Source organism: Neolamprologus multifasciatus, chromosome 22 (genome assembly GCF_963576455.1).
Source record: "Neolamprologus multifasciatus chromosome 22, fNeoMul1.2, whole genome shotgun sequence".
NCBI classification, from domain to species: domain Eukaryota; kingdom Metazoa; phylum Chordata; class Actinopteri; order Cichliformes; family Cichlidae; genus Neolamprologus; species Neolamprologus multifasciatus.
Window position 1 is genome coordinate 5,761,645 of NC_140459.1, and position 17,133 is coordinate 5,778,777.

Genomic DNA, 17,133 nt, shown 5'->3' on the forward strand with positions numbered 1-17,133 from the left:
GAATAATTGATGTTATACTTTGTTATTGCTACAGAAGAATATTTATTTTATTATTTTACATTTACAATTTTTTTTCCTGGGGACCCTGTGACACCGCATTGAAGAACTGTAGGCTGTGGATCTCTTAAGATGTCACTGTTGGGTTTGTAAGGCCATGTTACTCCTAAATTTCTATCTTGTTCAAAGAGAAGATATAAAACAAAGTTCTAAGCTAATCGACCTTAGTGTTCTCCTTTTTTAAAAAGAATCGATAAAGAATCGAATCGTTAAACAGAATCAAAACTGGAATCGGAATCGTGAAAATCTTATCAATACCCATCCCTATTAGGCTGTTGTTCACTATAAGACTTTGTGTGCATTCCAGAGTGTTCTGGCATTCACACCCACATCCTGGGAGCATGGGTGAGGTCGTACCTTCTCTTATTCTTTTATGGTAGGATAAACGTAGCTATGTCAGTTTTAGTCTAAGTGCCTTTTGTTCTGTTTGTCTGTCTGGTCACACCAAATATGAAAATCAGAAAAACTTTAGATTAAGCACAATTTTTATGGACACTAAGCCTTGCGGGACATGAGTGTTTAGGTTGGCTAAGCATTTGACCTTAACTTTTATCGTTATTACCCAAGGTTAAAGTTGACCTTGAGAAAAAAATTTGAAGACACCATATTAAGTAATATATCACCATTTAGCACCTTTGGCTTGGAACAAGCTGCAGAACGACTAGAAAAGTTGACAAAATTAATTCCGTTAAGTGCTTTTAAATCAAAACTAAGAATCCTTAAGGCCAATTCCGTGACATTTCAGTTAGATTGCTTGTCATTTTGACTAATTGAATTTTATTTTATTTTATTTTATTTTTTATTTTATTTTTTTTTTTTGCATTGGTGTGTTGTTGTTGCCTGATTTTAGTTGTGTAATTTTTGTAACTGTGAGATACTTGCTGCTGCCTACCTTGGCCAGGTCTCCCCTGAAAAAGAGGTTTTTAATCTTGATGGGGTCTTCCTGGTTAAAAAAAAAGGAAAGCCCATGGAGAGAGCTATACAACACTTTTTAATTTTTAAATACAATGTCCTAAAACATCACAATGACACACAAACAGGCCCAATGCATGAACAGAATTTAAAATCTTTTTACAACTTATAGAAGCCAACAGTTTTAGCCAATTCAGCAAGTTGTAATGAAAACATCAAACAACACCAAAGTTCTAGTATAACCCTTTCTCCTTGTGGGGAGTCCTAATTGTTCACATCTTGAAAACTGTGGATGTTAGACTGCAAACAAAGAGACAGAAGAAAAACAACTGCAACCAATAATATACTCAATTCAATTCAATTTTATTTATATAGCACCAAGTCACAACAATCCGCTGCGACCGGTTGGGGTACTCCTATCTTCAGGGGGAGAATAATGCATTAAACATAGTATCAGGTAGTTTGCCTGCCAAATGTAGAGAATCTAGAAATGCACATCACAAATAACACTGATGTTCTGCTGCTGGTTGATGGTGTTGGCAATGGGGAATATTACCTCAAAATTGAAAAAAGTGAAGAAATGAGCAAATGCATAAAATGAGATCTGGCTTCATTTTGATTATACTGGGTGTGTCTAAATGAGTCTCACAGGCATGAATGAAGATTTCAGTGCTTTAAATAGGCTGATTTTTGCTAAATGAGTCAAACAGGGCAGAATATTTTTTAAATAAATTTTTATTCCTCTACATTCATCACCAAAAAGTGGAAAATATGCAAATAAATCTATACATCTCAAAGCATTTCTCAATCAATTGCATTTCTTGGTTACACACAGTGATTAAATCTTCTTTTTATGTAAATTTATATATAAATTACTTTTTTCCATGAATATCATCACCAGGGAACAAGAGAAAAGGAAAAAAAAATGGGGAAAAAAAGAACAAAACATTATCCGGTGTCCAATATATAAAGTAACGGCTCTAACATAGTATCACATCATTTCCTAAAAAACACACAACATCCTTATAAAATATGATTTAATGCTGTAAATTAACTTACCAAAAAATATATAAAGCATACAAATACAACAGTACTATTAATCCAAAATACTCCATGTTTATACAAGTGAAGAAAAGAAATACTGACTTTAATTTTCAGGTACATTCTGGTGCTGACACTTTTCGAACGAATATCTTTTCACTGCCTTTTATACTTTGTACTTGAAGGATCTGTCCTCTCAGCATAGTAGTAATACAGAGTAGATCTGCCTGCAAATTGTGCTAGATTTGTTTAGTGGAAGCTTACATGCAAGATATATTATTTCATCTTTTCCACCACTACCTTCCAAATATTGTAGAGATGTGTGGTTTAGGTCCAACCCTTTTAACCCCACCATAGAACGAACTTGCCAGAGCTTAACTTTACATTTTTACATGCTGTAGTGACACTTCTTGTAGCATTTTAAGTTGCTATACATCAATATAACTGTTATATCCTAAAGCTTAATAAACAAAAATAGATATTTGCAAATTTGCATATTTGTATAATAATTGCAAAATTAAATTTAAAAAACAGAATATACATCAAAATAAACTATTTCCAACAGTACAGTTTAAGTTTTAAGTGTCCCAGGAACTATACAGAAAGGCATTAAGTCAAACATGACTTTTAATACCACCGGTGAACCTTTTGAAAGGCCCTGGTGGGAAAAGAACTACATTTCCCACAAAAATGACATCACTCCTCAGGTAATGGTGGACATGTGATAGTTCCTGCTGACAACATGACGTTTATTCCAACAAGTTTCTAGATTATAATATTTTTGTTGTTGTGTGCGCTTTTAACTCAATTTTTGCAAAGTCATTAGTGGAAGGAAATGGCGACCTGGGACAAGTTGAATGCATGATATGTAACTACAACTTCTCCTTTTATATGCAAAAAAATTTTTTGCTCTAGTTTATTTGGTTGCAATTCTACCAGGATTTAAAAATTGTTATGCAAATGGGAGCGCAGACACTTCCATTTAGAAAGGTTAAAATGATCACAGATCCATCCTGGCCAACCCACTGAATATTTCCTAGTTCCACCACGGGCACGGACCCTTAGAGTTATTATAACTTTTCTCCACTTTCACACCACTCGTGGCTACATAAATGAATCATAAACATGAAGCTTCTTTCAAAACATCCTTTCAAAATAATAAGATGAAAAAAGATTTTCTAAAAAAAAAAAAATCCAAAATCAAGTTTATATAAAAGAACAAAAGAGTTAAATTTAAAAAAAATAAAAAGAACACTATATAGACGGTGCCGTGATGGTCTCTTGATTCAGTCTCACAGAGGCTTCAGTGCTGTTCTCAGGAGCTGTAATGTCTACAGAAAAAAATAAAATATTTATAAATCATTGTTTCATGTCCGGATTTTGTGATTTTAAATTCCTTAAAATCAAACTTTCTATTAAATAGGAAAGAAAAAAAGTCTAACATATACTATGCTGAGAAAATCATTTAACTGAGCCATGTACTGCAGCTGCTCACTGACTGATGAACTCAACTCCTCGCTCACCTTTCTTCTTTTTGTAAACAGCAAATCCAACAGCAGCAATGAGGACGAAAATAAGAAGAACCACCACTGTTGCAATGACTGGAGCTGTCATGTCAGAGGGATTATCTGCTCCATTTAAAAACACAGAAGATAAAATTTGCAGATTAAGCAGGTTAGAATAGAAGAAGTCCACCCTGTAGTATTCAGCTAGTTACTTTATAAACAACATAGGGGAGGTAAGGGGAGGTGATTAAACTATAATCTCTATAGGAGTCTGGTGTAACTATACATACAATTGCCATGTAAAGGTGCTATGCCAGGCAGGAGTAGGACCAAAATGCAGGACTCATGGGACGACGCAACGACGGGCAGAGGGAAACATAGGGCTTAAATACACAAAGTATGACCAGGGTATCGGAAACAGTAGGGAAACACAGCTGGAGTATATCTGACATAATGAGGGAGGAAGAAAAACTGACAACACTGAACACAAGACTTGGAACTGTCAAAATAAAACAGGGAATATGAGATATTGACTAGGATTTGGACTTGACACTGTGACATGGAGATATGATTGACTAGGGGGAGACAGAGAGGGAACATGGAGCACAGGGAGGGCATAGAGACAGAAAACTAAAGACTAGGAACTATAAATATAGCAAAAGCAGAAAACAATAAAGAGAAGCAAAACCATGAAAACCAAAAAAATCAAAGAATGTAAACTTAACCACAAACTTAAGTCACACACTGGGTTATAGACCCAGTACTATGACTGAAATACTATACCTAGATAAAAGAACATGTTTTTCCGTTAAGCAGAGCAGATGCACTAAAATCATATTGTTACATTTCTAAAGTTTTTAGAGAAGCTCTTGTTTTCATTTGAATAACACCGCGTATATTCAGCAGCAGTTCCCCAAATATCAGGCCAAAAAATTAATAACCAAAGGTTTTATGGATTAAAGACACTTTGATTAATTTGAAATATGGAAGTTCAAAAATCACTGTCAGGATTTCAGGGTCTAACAGTGAAATTTAAAAAGTAGTTTGTTAACATTAACAACAGTAACAGCTCGTATGTGTGGAACCAGAAAACACATTTATGAGATACATTCACTGAAAATTAAATCATATTAAAATTTTAGGGGTTTTTTTATTCTCTTTTATGATCTCCGTTAGTTTTTATTCTAGTAATAACTAATTGACATCAGTGTCCAAACAAAAAACAGGACAAGAAATTCAAATATCAAACCACAGTATCCGCAGACAAAATAAATTAAATGCGTTTCTCACAACTTTATCATTACCAGTTCTCTCTGCCTGGTTGGTTCTGGTTACTGTTTTATCCAGTTGGATGATATTCTCAAGACCAGAGAGTTGAAAGACACAGTCATATCTGCTCCAGTCTTCAGGTGTGACTGATGAAACATTCAGATCAGCACTCATCTGGAAGGTCCCATCATTGTTGGGGAGGATGTCTCCAAGATCCACACCCTCATGAATCTCCACGCCATCTTTTTTCCAGAACATCATGGCTTTGTCAGGATAGAAACCTGTAGCGTGGCAGCTGACTGGAGAGGAGGGAGTCTTCTGGAGGAGAGACACTGAAGGAGGAACTGGAGAGAGATGCCATGAGAATGGATGGAAGTAAATATAAGAGGAAAAATTAGGAAAAACAGGAATGAAAAACAAAGATGAAGACATTTAATAAGGAGATATTAAGAAAATATATTTTATGAGAGAAGCATGTTTAGTGTACATATTAGATGAAAAAAATAACACAGTAGCAACAGACAATATGTCTGGCTGGAACTCAAATCAAATTTTTTAATTATTGAGTCATTAGAGCCAAAGAGTCACCGGCTTTTCAGCAGCTGTATAAGGCTGTATTATGTTATACTTATACCATAGTCAGTTTGTGTAAATGTCTTTCAACTATCTACCAGCAGCCAAAATCACCAACAGGTTAAAATGGGAACATGACCAAAATCATCAAAATAAATCACTGGCATTCCATCAGTGCAAGCAAGGCAACCAAAAATGGATATCATTTGAAGGCAAAGTAAAAGTCATCCCTGTCCTTTCATCTCACACAACTTCTGTCCTAAAGGCTTCTCCCATGTCTGTTTGCATTACTGCAATCTTCTGGCCACAGTTTACAGTTTGCTGGAATCAGGATTAACTCTGCTTAAGCATGATCCTACTGGGACCTGTGTGGACCATGTGTTTTCAGGGTATGTCTGTGTATTGTTAGACTGGAGCTTGTCATGCTGAGAGGCTGACAGCTTTTTTCTGATTGTTTGCATAAGCACATAGTGGATACACCTCTGGTCTGATGATTGTTACCAAAGGGATTTGTGTAGATAAAGAGTCACTTTTGCAACATGGAAAAACTGGCTTTAAGCTCAACTAGGCTTCTACCTGTTTTATTCAAGGCGCTGCTCCCATAGTCCAAAAACAACGTCAATTCGTATGGTATTGCGTTACGGAGGAGGGCTTCTATGTATGTAATTCTGTCATCATCCATCATCTGTTTTGCACTGTAAAGCTCTGGTTTCAGTGGGATCCATGTCTTTGTATTTAGATCATAATCCAAGATACCTTCTCTGTCATAACCGAAGTGTAAAAAGCTTGTCACCTCGCCAGAGTTTTTATTCCTTTCATTACCAATTATACACTGCAAAATGTGAACACCTGGAAAGACAAAGAAAAACAAAGACTGTAATTATCTGTGTTAATTGTACATTGTGATCCATTTCTGTTCTCAAAGTCTGCATTGTGCTCATGAGTCATGTTAGATTATCTGTAAACCTTTATTGATATCTCTATTGGACCATAATTAGAATCACAGATGAATCAAAAGGAGGTCTGATGTGATTATTCAATATTAAAAGAAAAAGATTAAAAACTAGAGGTAAAGACTATTCCAGCCCAGACGTCAGCTGATATATATCTAGACTATAAACTGTAAGAAGCAGAAAAAATGTTAAATGTTATAAAGGCAACAGCTAAATCTAACTAGTTTTTAAAAAGTTAAGATTTAGAACAATGAAGTAATTAGGACAAGTAAATGTATGTTTTACATCAGGATTCTTGGTCTCAATTAAGAAGCACAAAGTAAGGCTGTAAATATCAAGCAAGCATGCAATTTGTTTATAAAGGGAAAAAAGAAATAAAGATGGGTTTCAAGACGTGTTTTTTAAAAAATGAACAATGAAGGGCCCTCTCTAATGTGCAGGGGCAGGTTAGGAGCAGCAATAGAGAAAGCCCTGTCCCCTCTGAGCCTCCTCTTGAACCTGGGAGCAGCTTGTCAGCTGACCTGAGAAACATGGGGGGGTGATTAAGGATGAAGAAGCTCAGAGAGGTAAGGTGGGGCAAGATGATTTATGCATTTAAAAACAAACACAAATATTTTAAAATGAACTCTAAGATATAAAGGCAGCCAATGGAGTGAAGCCAATGTGCTCTCTTTTGCAAGTTCCAGTTAAAAGTCGAGTAGACCCATTTTGAACTAGCTGTAGACGAGAGAGAAGACACTGTCTTACTCCAAAATACAGTACATTACAGTAATCCAAACGAGATGAAAAAAAAAACATGGATTACTGTTTTAAAATGCGGCCTGGATAAAATAGGTCTTACCATTGTCAAGTGCCTTAAGTGCTGAATACTGGACAATAGCCCTAATTTGAGTGTCCAATTTAAAATCACTGTCCATCTTAAAAACCAAGTTAGTAACAATAAGTTTAAAATACACTTACAATTTTTAAGTCATTAATTATTTTAATTCATTATACATTAATCAGTTTTATTTAGATATATCCATGATGATATGACAGAATCAAAGAAAATACTGTACCTTCTCTTTGGTTTAAATGTTGGTTCAAATCAGAAATCAAACTTCTGTAAAAGTTTACGTGGCGCCCAAAACAGTCTTGGGTGAACCACTCCAAGATATCAGGTTTGTCATCAAATAATTTTTTCACCCAATCCTGTCTTGGTTCCAATATTTTCTTGCTGGCATCACAATAAACCACTTCTATGCCATCAAGCACTCCAACATACATAAATTCTGAGATGTTTGGGTGTCCAGAGCATCCAGTGACAAGATACTTCAGAATATTGCTCACTGTAGGACAAAAGTATATAATGTTAGTAAATAACTCAATAAATGTCTAGATTTTGTGTGCACATGATCTAGCTTCGCAAAGAAAGAAAGTATTCCTGTCTAACCAGATTAAAAGGTATTGTGCTAAAATAAATAGAGTAGAATTACATGAAATGAATGAAATATTAAGTGAAGTCGATTCATATGCAAATTCATTAGAAACCAGTTTGTCGTGTTAGGCTGGCATCAGGCGTGGGTATGTTTTTTTCTTTCAGTGGTAGGATAAGGAAGTTGTATGTTGGTTTTGTTCTTTTCTTTCTACGTGCCCAGTCTTACTTATATGTAATTGGAAATACATAATAATTACACCAAACAAACAAAAAACGTTTAGTTCAGTTTATTACATAAAACATTGAGGGGGTGAATGGTGCTGTAAAAACCGGTAAAGTTTTGGCACAACTTAAAAAACCCAAGAAAATCAAGATCATTGTCATTTACAAATAAAGCGTATCACCTCTAATTGTGATTTAAATCTAAAGATGCAATGTTTGTTGTGGGTGGATGGGCAAAACACACAGGATAGGACAAGGGAGGTCACAACACAGACAAAGGAAAACGCAGGGCTTGAATACACAGAGGGAGCAATCAGGGAATTGGAGACAGGAGGGAAACACAGCTGGGACAAATCAGGGCTAATGAGACAAGGGAAGCAAAACCAGATACAGTGGAGTGAGACACAGACTTTCAAAGTAAAACAGGAAACATAACACAGAGAAGCGGACTAGACAATGGGATACAGCTGACAGGCGAGACAGAACAACCATGGAACACAGAGACAGAAACCAGAAGACTAAAACTCTAACATAAACCACACAAAGAACCTAAACTTAGAACAATCCTATAACCCATTTGATAAAGAAAGCTAGAATTTAATGAAATAAACAAAATCAAAAACACAAAAACTGGGTCAGTGACCCAGGCACCCTAACAATATTCTTAGTAAGCAAGAATATTCCTTTTGTTTGTTTTCAAACCTTATCTGAATCCCAAGGCCAGATAGGTATTGTGGAGGGGAAACTTTAGAATGTCCCCCTTATTTCTATACACCTCAAAATTCATGATAAATGATTCTTCTCATCTTTATGTCCTTCAATCCCTAATTTGAAATCTTTAAAAAAAAAATCCCCCAATGTCCACTAAAGTCATATTCAAGGATTGCTGATTTTCTTGGAGTTAAAAAACATACCAAGTATAAAACAATAATTTCTTATTTCAAATGCAGTATTCTGAATAATGAATACATTCTCCTTAACTTTATACTGCTCTGTAACATTTGTTTTAGTGAGTTTGATTCTGGAATTTTGGTTATGGTGAACCTGGATCTTGTTTACAAGTTATTCACACAGGAAATGACAGTTGGACGCGTGAATGGAGCTCACACAGCAGTATCAGTCTTTCTCGTTTTAACTGATCTCTATCCAAGTAATCTTTCCAATAAGACAATATATATTTAATTACACTTTGGATACCAGGGTTTAAGTTATATGATAGTATATATTGGTCTTCACAACCGACAGCAATAATAATAATAAGAAGAAGAAGAAGAAGAAGAAGAAGAAGAAGAGAGAGGGTATATTTTCTTTTACACATATGTGTGTAATAAATAGAAGCGGTAGTATCAAAAGCAACAATTCAGTCATTACAAATTACTCTTGCACATAAAAAAGGGGAATCCTCACAATGCCTAGAAGCAGCAAGCACCCCACCTGTCGAAACTGTGGTAAATCACAGTTGGATGTTCGGGTTATGTGACCTGTGTGTTCCAAACCACACTTCAGAGGAGTGTTTCAAAAGGTCTACGCTTTGGAAAGTTAACACAGTGTTGAAACATTAGTATCAAGCTTTTCAGGAGATATAGGAGACTCAGGAGACCTTACTTGAATCTCCTATAGAAACTGTGACTCTTGTGAATCCTTGAGAAGAGGTCAAATCTCCTTTGTCTACAATTTCTCATTATTATTTATTACTTAAAAATCACCACAATAGGTACCAGTATCTGATTTGACAGAGTTTGACACCAGATGCCCTGGCATTTCTCCAGCTGGAACTCAACCAGCAACCTTTAATCTGTTATTCATGTCAGAGCATTAATGTCTTTTTTAAAAGTAATTGTCCAACAGTCAAATAATTATTTTATCAGAGTACTGCATGTATTTGTCATGTCTGTTGCAAATCAGTTTTAAATCTTTTTAACTTGAACAGTTAGATTAACCCGTCTGCTGAGACATTTTAGCTGCATTTTACTAAGAATAGCATTGCCAAGTAAATTTGATATTTTTTGATTGTGGATCATGATCTTACCTGCAGATGCAGGGTGACAAAGAAGGAACAGGATCATTAGCTTCACCACCATGTTCAGCATGTTGGAGTTAAACTGAAGAACTAACAAGAGGTTTTACAAGCTTGTTTAGTTTGAAGGTATTTCCTGGTTCAGGTTACATTTTAAGGTGTGTTCAACTTCAGCAGAAACCAAACAAGCCTTAACTCTTACTCATACTATTTTAATTTGACTGCCAGCAGCTTCTTTTGTTCAATTAAAGAGGGTTAAAAAGTGTTTGTACTTGTTCGTGCCTGTGTGCATGTGTGTGTCTATAAAAGAGGTGGAGAAAAGAAGTTTCTTTATTTTATCTGTCCTGCAGCAGAGTGAACATCCCCTCTGTATAAAGAGATCATTTGAAGGAAATGAACATGATTTATTGAAATACAGATTGTTACCAATCTATCCTTCATTAGCAGATTGGATTTGAACAATGTTATGAACTTGCTGGAGTCAAGATTTCAGTGGTGGCAGAGATGAACCAGGTGGAAATTTGGAAGATGATCTCCATCTAACAAGGATGAGGTAAAGATGTGGAAGAGGCATGCTGTGCCATTGTGAATCTAATGACAGAAAAGCACAATGAGCAGAAGCTGGTTGGCTCACAGAAAGAAGAAAATGACTGTGGCGGAGTGATGATGAAAAAATTAAGTTTGACAGAACTCTGAACAGTAGATTGCTAGATGTCTGGGTCATCTCCAAAACTTCAGATCTTGTGGGGTATTCCCGGTCTTCAGTTGCCAGTATTCATCAAAAGTGGTCCAAGGGAGGAACAGTGGTTAACCGGCAACTGGGTAATGGGTGGCCACACTCACGGATGCACATGGGGAACAAAGGCTCGCCCATGTGGTCCAATCCAACAGTTGAGCTGATGTAGCTTTAACTGCTAAAAAAAAAAAAAATTTTAAATAACATAACATTACTGTAATCAAGTTACTTTTTTCAAGTAATGAGTAAAGTAAGGGATTACTGTTGTAAAAAAGTAATTAGATTATTAGATTACTGTTACTTTCATATAAGCTTCCTGCGTTACTGCAATACTAAACAGTGATATTGTTGGTATGGGTATGGGAGAGCGTAAGACCATGCAGCATTTAAAGCTTTGAAGTACTGACCTTACTTTGAGTTTGATTCAGTAAAAAGTGACAAAAACCTGAGCATCCACAGTACACTTCGTGGGAAGAAAACGTCTTTCTACAGCATAAAATTATACTTCAAATCTGAGCAATATCCGAGCATGCTGCCACAGGAATGTTAAACAAATCTCGTCAAGTCAAAGATTGTTGCATAAAATTGAATTTTTGCTTTATGGAATGTGCATAAAGTTAAAAGATTAAAACTCATAAAACAAGTTTTAAAAAGAAGCTTTTTCATTTGATTCAATATTATATGATGGATTGTGCAGACAAAATAGAATTGGGCTGAAAGGTCTATTGCTTTATTACTGTAACAGAACCATGGTTGGTTCTACGGTTGCTGTTCACACGCAGCTGCGGCTTTCCAGTCACCAATCGAACATACACACCACCAACCGGTCCTGTTCGTCCACCTCCCTTGAAGCAGCACCACAGACAATCCCCAACCACATACGCCCATCGCCTGACTGAGGCCGGGGAGGCCGAACCTACTCCCCCCGCAGGCGGGAGAGGGTATCAGCCCTGACTCTCGGTGCCCCTGGCCCAGAGACAGAGGGCAGTGTTAGTTCAGGTGGCCACCCACTTATCCAGCAGTGGCGGTGACAAGGTGGGTCACCTGTGGTGGCCGTGGTTCTCCTGAAGCGATGGCCTCCAGCGGTGGCAGAGGGCACCCAAAGATTTTTTGGGTGGTGTTAATTACCTCCTGCTCAGCCTTCCTGTTCTCAGTAGTGGCCCCTGCATACCAAACACCCAGGCTGTAGGAGAGCATGCTCTCCACTGAGGAGTGGAGAGCATGCTCTCCACTGAGGAGTGGTAGAAGGCCAGCACAGTTTCTGGTCCAAGTTATTCTTTCCCCAGGACACGGAGGAAGTGCAGCTGTTGCTGAGCCTTCTTTACCAGGGCTATGGAGTTTTGGATCCAGGTGAGATCAGTAGAGATGAGGGTGCGCAGAAACTTGAAGATCAGATTCCATCCGTTCTTCATTTCTAGTAAGAGGAGGTGGTCCTGTTTGGTGGTAAGGATGTCTGGGATTATGGTAGAGCATCCTCACATAGCTCTTCCTTTTGTCCACATGGTTCAGTGCTCTTTGAAGGATGATGGGATCCTTTGTGGACTAATTTGCTTTATAAGCAAACTGGTGAAGGTCAAAGGCAGTCTCTAATGTGCTGAGACCCTATCCACTTGAAACAAAGAGGCTGCATAGCTGCAGACCAGTCAGGGACTCCATTCTCAACCCTGTCCACTGCTAAAAGTTCAGTAGACGGGAAAATAATGAGCACGTGAGCATCAGACCTGGATGACAAAGCAAAGAAAGAAGGTGGCCTGGCCTGATGGATCACGTCTTCTTTTATATCAAGTGGCTGGCCAGATGCATGTGAGAAGCTTTTGAATTTTACTATACTTTAAAAACGGGATCTAATTTTATCTGCTGACTGCAAAAAGTTCCTAATTTATTGTACATATTTATTTGACAACTCACTGCATTTATCGATGAAAAGGTTTTTATTATATTCCAAGTTTTTTCATTCCATGTCACTGTCTGCAAGTCATAATCACTGAAAATTAAAATATTTTTCCATTAAATTAAATACTTACAGAGTCTCCACCTCACAATATAACATATCTTGATTATGAATGCAGTTCAAATTAAATATATATATTGAATATATTAAATGTTCAATATTCAATGTTCTGCAAATGGTAGCTCTAATTAATGTTATCGTTATTGCCCCCCTCCTCCCCCCATTCCCCCATTAACAATAATAATAATAATTATAATAATAATGTGCGAAAAACATACACACAGTCCTTTTCTTTTTATTTATTAAGTCACTCTTTTGCTCATACATCTCTTGTTGCTACTTTAAGGTAAGTTATCCATTGTATTGTGTTGTGTTGTACATAGTGCCAAAATAGGACAGTTTTTAATTTTGTTGTACTATTGTACTAGGTATGACTGTGCAATGACAATAAAGAGTTATCTTATATCTTATTTTAGAGATATGTTAGCTTAGCGACCTTCCAACATTTGTTCCCACTTGCTTTGATTTGAACTTTTTCCAGGTTGTTAGCACACACAATAGTTAGTAACGAAAGATTATCCGTCCATCCATCCATTCATTTTCTTCCGCTTATCCGGGGCCGGGTTGCAGGGGCAGCTGCCCAAGCAGAGAAGCCCAGACCTGACCAATCCGGGTCAGGGATGAGTTCCTGCCCCAAGTGGAGGAGTTCAAGTATCTCGGGGTCTTGTTCACGAGTGATGGGAGAAGGGAGCGGGAGATCAATGGATTGGTGCAGCAGCTGCAGTGATGCGGATGCTGTACCGGTCTGTTGTGGTGAAGAGAGAGCTGAGTGCAAAAGTGAAGCTCTCAATTTACCAGTTGATCTACGTCCCTACCCTCACCTATGGTCACGAGCTGTGGGTAGTGACCGAAAGAACGAGAACGAAAGATTAATTGTTTTAAAAATAATTGAGTAAACACATATAGATCTAGTTGATCTGAATTTTCTAAATATTGCTTTACATATTTTAAAACTGATGGTGTTGTCTGCATAGCTGTTACTCGCTGAGGTTTATTTGCTGAGGTATAGTGTCTGTGGTGGAAAAAGAAAAGGAAGAGATGAAAAACTAAGTTTTGCAACAGAATTATTAATTGCAGTTCAATAGGGATGAAAGAACTGAGTATGACTTAAGGAGAAAAAAGAATTTGAGGAATAAGCAATTAGTCAATTAGACTCTATTGAAACAACATAGAAGCAACATAGATTCCCTACAATGAAAGAAATAAGGACAGGATTCCCTTGAGTCTACACACCGGTGGTAGTGAAGATGAAGAAGGGGAGGCTTTGATAAGGCTGTTTAAGTGACCATGATGAAGTGGAGATGCGGAGGATCACATGAGATGACAGTCTGAAAGGTGTAACGGTGACAGAAGAAACCTTACATTGAAACCACAGAGAACAGAGGCTGATTGGCTCACCAAATGCAGTGAGAAAATGATTGGACTACAGTAGTGATGAGGGAGTTTGACTGCATGGAAAGGCATGAGGATGAACAAGTATGAAACACAAATGCCCAGGAATGCAGCCAGAAAAGTGACTATAGATCTTCTTTGTTAAACCTGCAGATAAGTGTCATAAACAGGAAATATAATTATCTTGAGCACATCTACTTCTGAAGAAAACAGAGGCAAGTAAATACCTGCCTTATTCTAGTTATGCTGGTTGAATGTGCTGCTTGGTTAGCAAGATGGGCATTTTTCCAAATCTGCAGTGAAGAGGTGGAGATTATGGGGGTAGGTCATGTGATACCGTGCAAGCAAATGGTGACATTGTGGAAAAAGGTAAGACAATAAGGCTCTGGTATTTATATAAAGAAGAAGTGCACAAGAGAATAACAAGGGGGCTGTGTTTCTACCAACCAATAAAATTATAATGAAATAAAAAAGTTGCGGAGGAAGCTGATGAATTAAAAACACATGTACACCCATCAAAGATATATGGGATCATAAAGTTTATAATAATTCTGTGCAAGGATTAATGATACTTTGAATAAGAACAAGATAAAGAATGAAGTCATAATGTGATATTGTGTAATCATGACTGTGATAGTTTGAATTGTTTAGAAATGAGTCTTTAGTCAGGTAAACATGCTTCACCTACCATATTTCATAAAACCAGGAAGCAGTCCTACATTCGAGACTCTTATCTTCAACGCCACACTTTTCCACAACAAAATGAAGACGTTTCTGTTACTCCTGGGTTGTTGTGTTAAATTTGCAGATATGATCACATTTTAGACATTTCATGTGCACTGTGTGTTTGTGTGTAAGTGAGTTTAAATGTCAGGAACACTAAAATCTGTAATTTAACACCTATTTTAATGGATGTAGCAGCACTGCCCTGAAGTTGCCCTGCTGTTTGTAAATGTCAGGGGTTGTGTGTGGAGGCGAGGAAGAGATGACCCAAACGCTGGACTCACGGTGCAGGATAATGGTGTTTTATTGTAGGTAGGCTGGATGAACAGAACATGAACTGAAACGACTGACTGGGTGACTGAACTAACTGGCTGACTGGACTGGACCGGACCGGCTGGCTGGCTGATTGACTAAACTGAACACACATGCAGAAAGACGACATCGACATCAATGAGTCATTGATGAACATGCTCTACACCAGCTGAACTTAATCAACAAATGCAGCCACAAACTTGGGAATGCTCTGAGCTCCAGAGGTTTCAGTGGAGAAATACCTCAACTAGTGTTTCACTGTAAAATTATAAAATGAATGTGACTTTGAATTAGGAACATTGTTTTTATACATACTTTCTTGTAGTATAATTAAGGAATATTTTTGTCATTAACTATTCAAATTAACTTGGCTTTTCACTCCAGACAGTTTTCAGTGAAACATTTGTTTTGGGTTATAATCATTAAAATGAAATATTTCTGTATTATTCATTGTGGTAATCATTCAGTAACCCGCTGAATGCTTTTGATGAATTAAATGTGTCTCCATAAGGATGGGGTAGATAACCTTGCATTTTAATCAGTCAAAAATTACAATACTAAAACAGGGCTCTATGTATACACTCCACTCAAGAAAACCTGACTTTTCTGGGGCTGATTACATTTTCTCCACCTTGAGAATAGGTAAATACAATTTCAGCACCTCATAGTAAAACAAACACAAAATTATTCATAGCAGTTCAGGATGGAGAGACCATTTAAAAAACTGAACATGATTTAAAGAGAAACAGAATTTGAGAAAGGAGCAATTTGTTAATTAGGCTCTAATGAAGCAGGACAGGATCACCTGGAGTCTACACACTGGTGCACCAGTGTGTAGACTCCAGGTGATCCTGTCTTCACCTCCATGGAGGTGAAGATGAAGATAAAGCAGATGGAGACTTGGACTCTCACCCACATGCTTGAGAGTCTGAAAGGTGAACTGACAGCAGGAGAAAACTGAGATTTGAATCACACAGACGCTGATAAGCTCACCAGTGAGAAAATTATTAGAATACAGTAATGTTGACAGAGTTTGATAGCATGAAGAAGCAGAAGGAAGAAAGATCCAACAATAAACCCAAATGTACAGGAATGCAGTCAGACAAGTGACTACAAATCTTCTTTTTTAATCTCTTTTTTAATCACACATAAGTATCGTGAACAGGAAATAAAAATAAACCTGAACCAATCTATGTCTAAGAAAAACAAAGGTAGATAAATACCTGCCTCAAATAACCACAAAGGGACTTTACCAGTTATCCTGCTTGGTAAGCAAGACTGGCATATTTCTAAAACCCGCAGACGAGGCGGAGCTCATGGGAGTTGGTTATGTGATGCCATGCAAGCACAAAACAACAGGTGACATTTTGGACAAAGTTAAGGCAATAAGTTCCTGGTATTTCTAGATATACACATTACAGTAACATATTTCATAAAACCAAGAAACAGTCCAACATTCGACACTTATGGGGGGGGCCCTGGCGCAGGGGGCCTCTTGTGCATCGGCCTAACCGGGGGGCTCTTGAACTGGCGGGGAGGTTGTTCCATCTTTGCAGGAGTCCACTCTGCAGGTGGGGGAGACATAGGAGAGGTGGAGAATAAACTTAACCTGGGTGTCTGTGTCTTGTGTAGTCTGGGAGATGATTGAATGTTGGGGTGGGTACAGTTTCCTCTGCGGTGGGGTGGGGTGGGCTGCCCCGGGTCCTGTGGGGCTTGGCGGTGCTGCGGCCGTAGGCCCCGGTCTGGATGGGCCTGGGCTCCCTTGCCTTGGTGGATACCAGGGGACGGGGGTGCATATTGGGGTCAGCGGGGGAGCTGGCCCTAGGGAGGGACACCCTCCCCTCCCTTCTTTTCCTCCCCATCCCCGGCTGCCTCCCTCTTCCCGCTCCACCACACCCACCCACACAGGTAGGGCTTTGGGGTGCGGGTGTGTCACCAGGGTGCAGGGGAGACATTCCCCCCCCCTCTGTCCTCTTCTGGCCACCTGTGCCTC

The 17,133-nt window shown here is 38.0% G+C and overlaps 1 protein-coding gene across 3 annotated transcripts in view; it reads right to left on the reverse strand.

Annotated features, from left to right (window-relative positions):
• The window catches only part of LOC146492738 (major histocompatibility complex class I-related protein 1-like), a 51,507-nt gene extending 41,397 nt beyond the window's left edge, over positions 1 to 10,110 (reverse strand). Inside the window, exons 1-6 of one of the 3 annotated variants that reach the window (XM_085147957.1) lie at positions 9,979 to 10,106; positions 7,369 to 7,638; positions 5,934 to 6,206; positions 4,820 to 5,128; positions 3,534 to 3,638; positions 1,687 to 3,332 (exon numbers count right to left, since the gene is read on the reverse strand). In XM_085147957.1, the coding sequence (XP_085004083.1) occupies positions 3,265 to 3,332; positions 3,534 to 3,638; positions 4,820 to 5,128; positions 5,934 to 6,206; positions 7,369 to 7,638; positions 9,979 to 10,039 (1,086 nt within the window). In that variant the 5' untranslated portion in view covers positions 10,040 to 10,106 and the 3' untranslated portion in view covers positions 1,687 to 3,264. Of the gene's footprint in view, positions 1 to 1,686; positions 3,342 to 3,533; positions 3,639 to 4,819; positions 5,129 to 5,933; positions 6,207 to 7,368; positions 7,639 to 9,978 lie in introns of those variants that run through there. The other 2 variants (XM_085147956.1, XM_085147958.1) reach the window with 2 other exon arrangements.
• Positions 10,111 to 17,133: the final 7,023 nt, after the last annotated feature.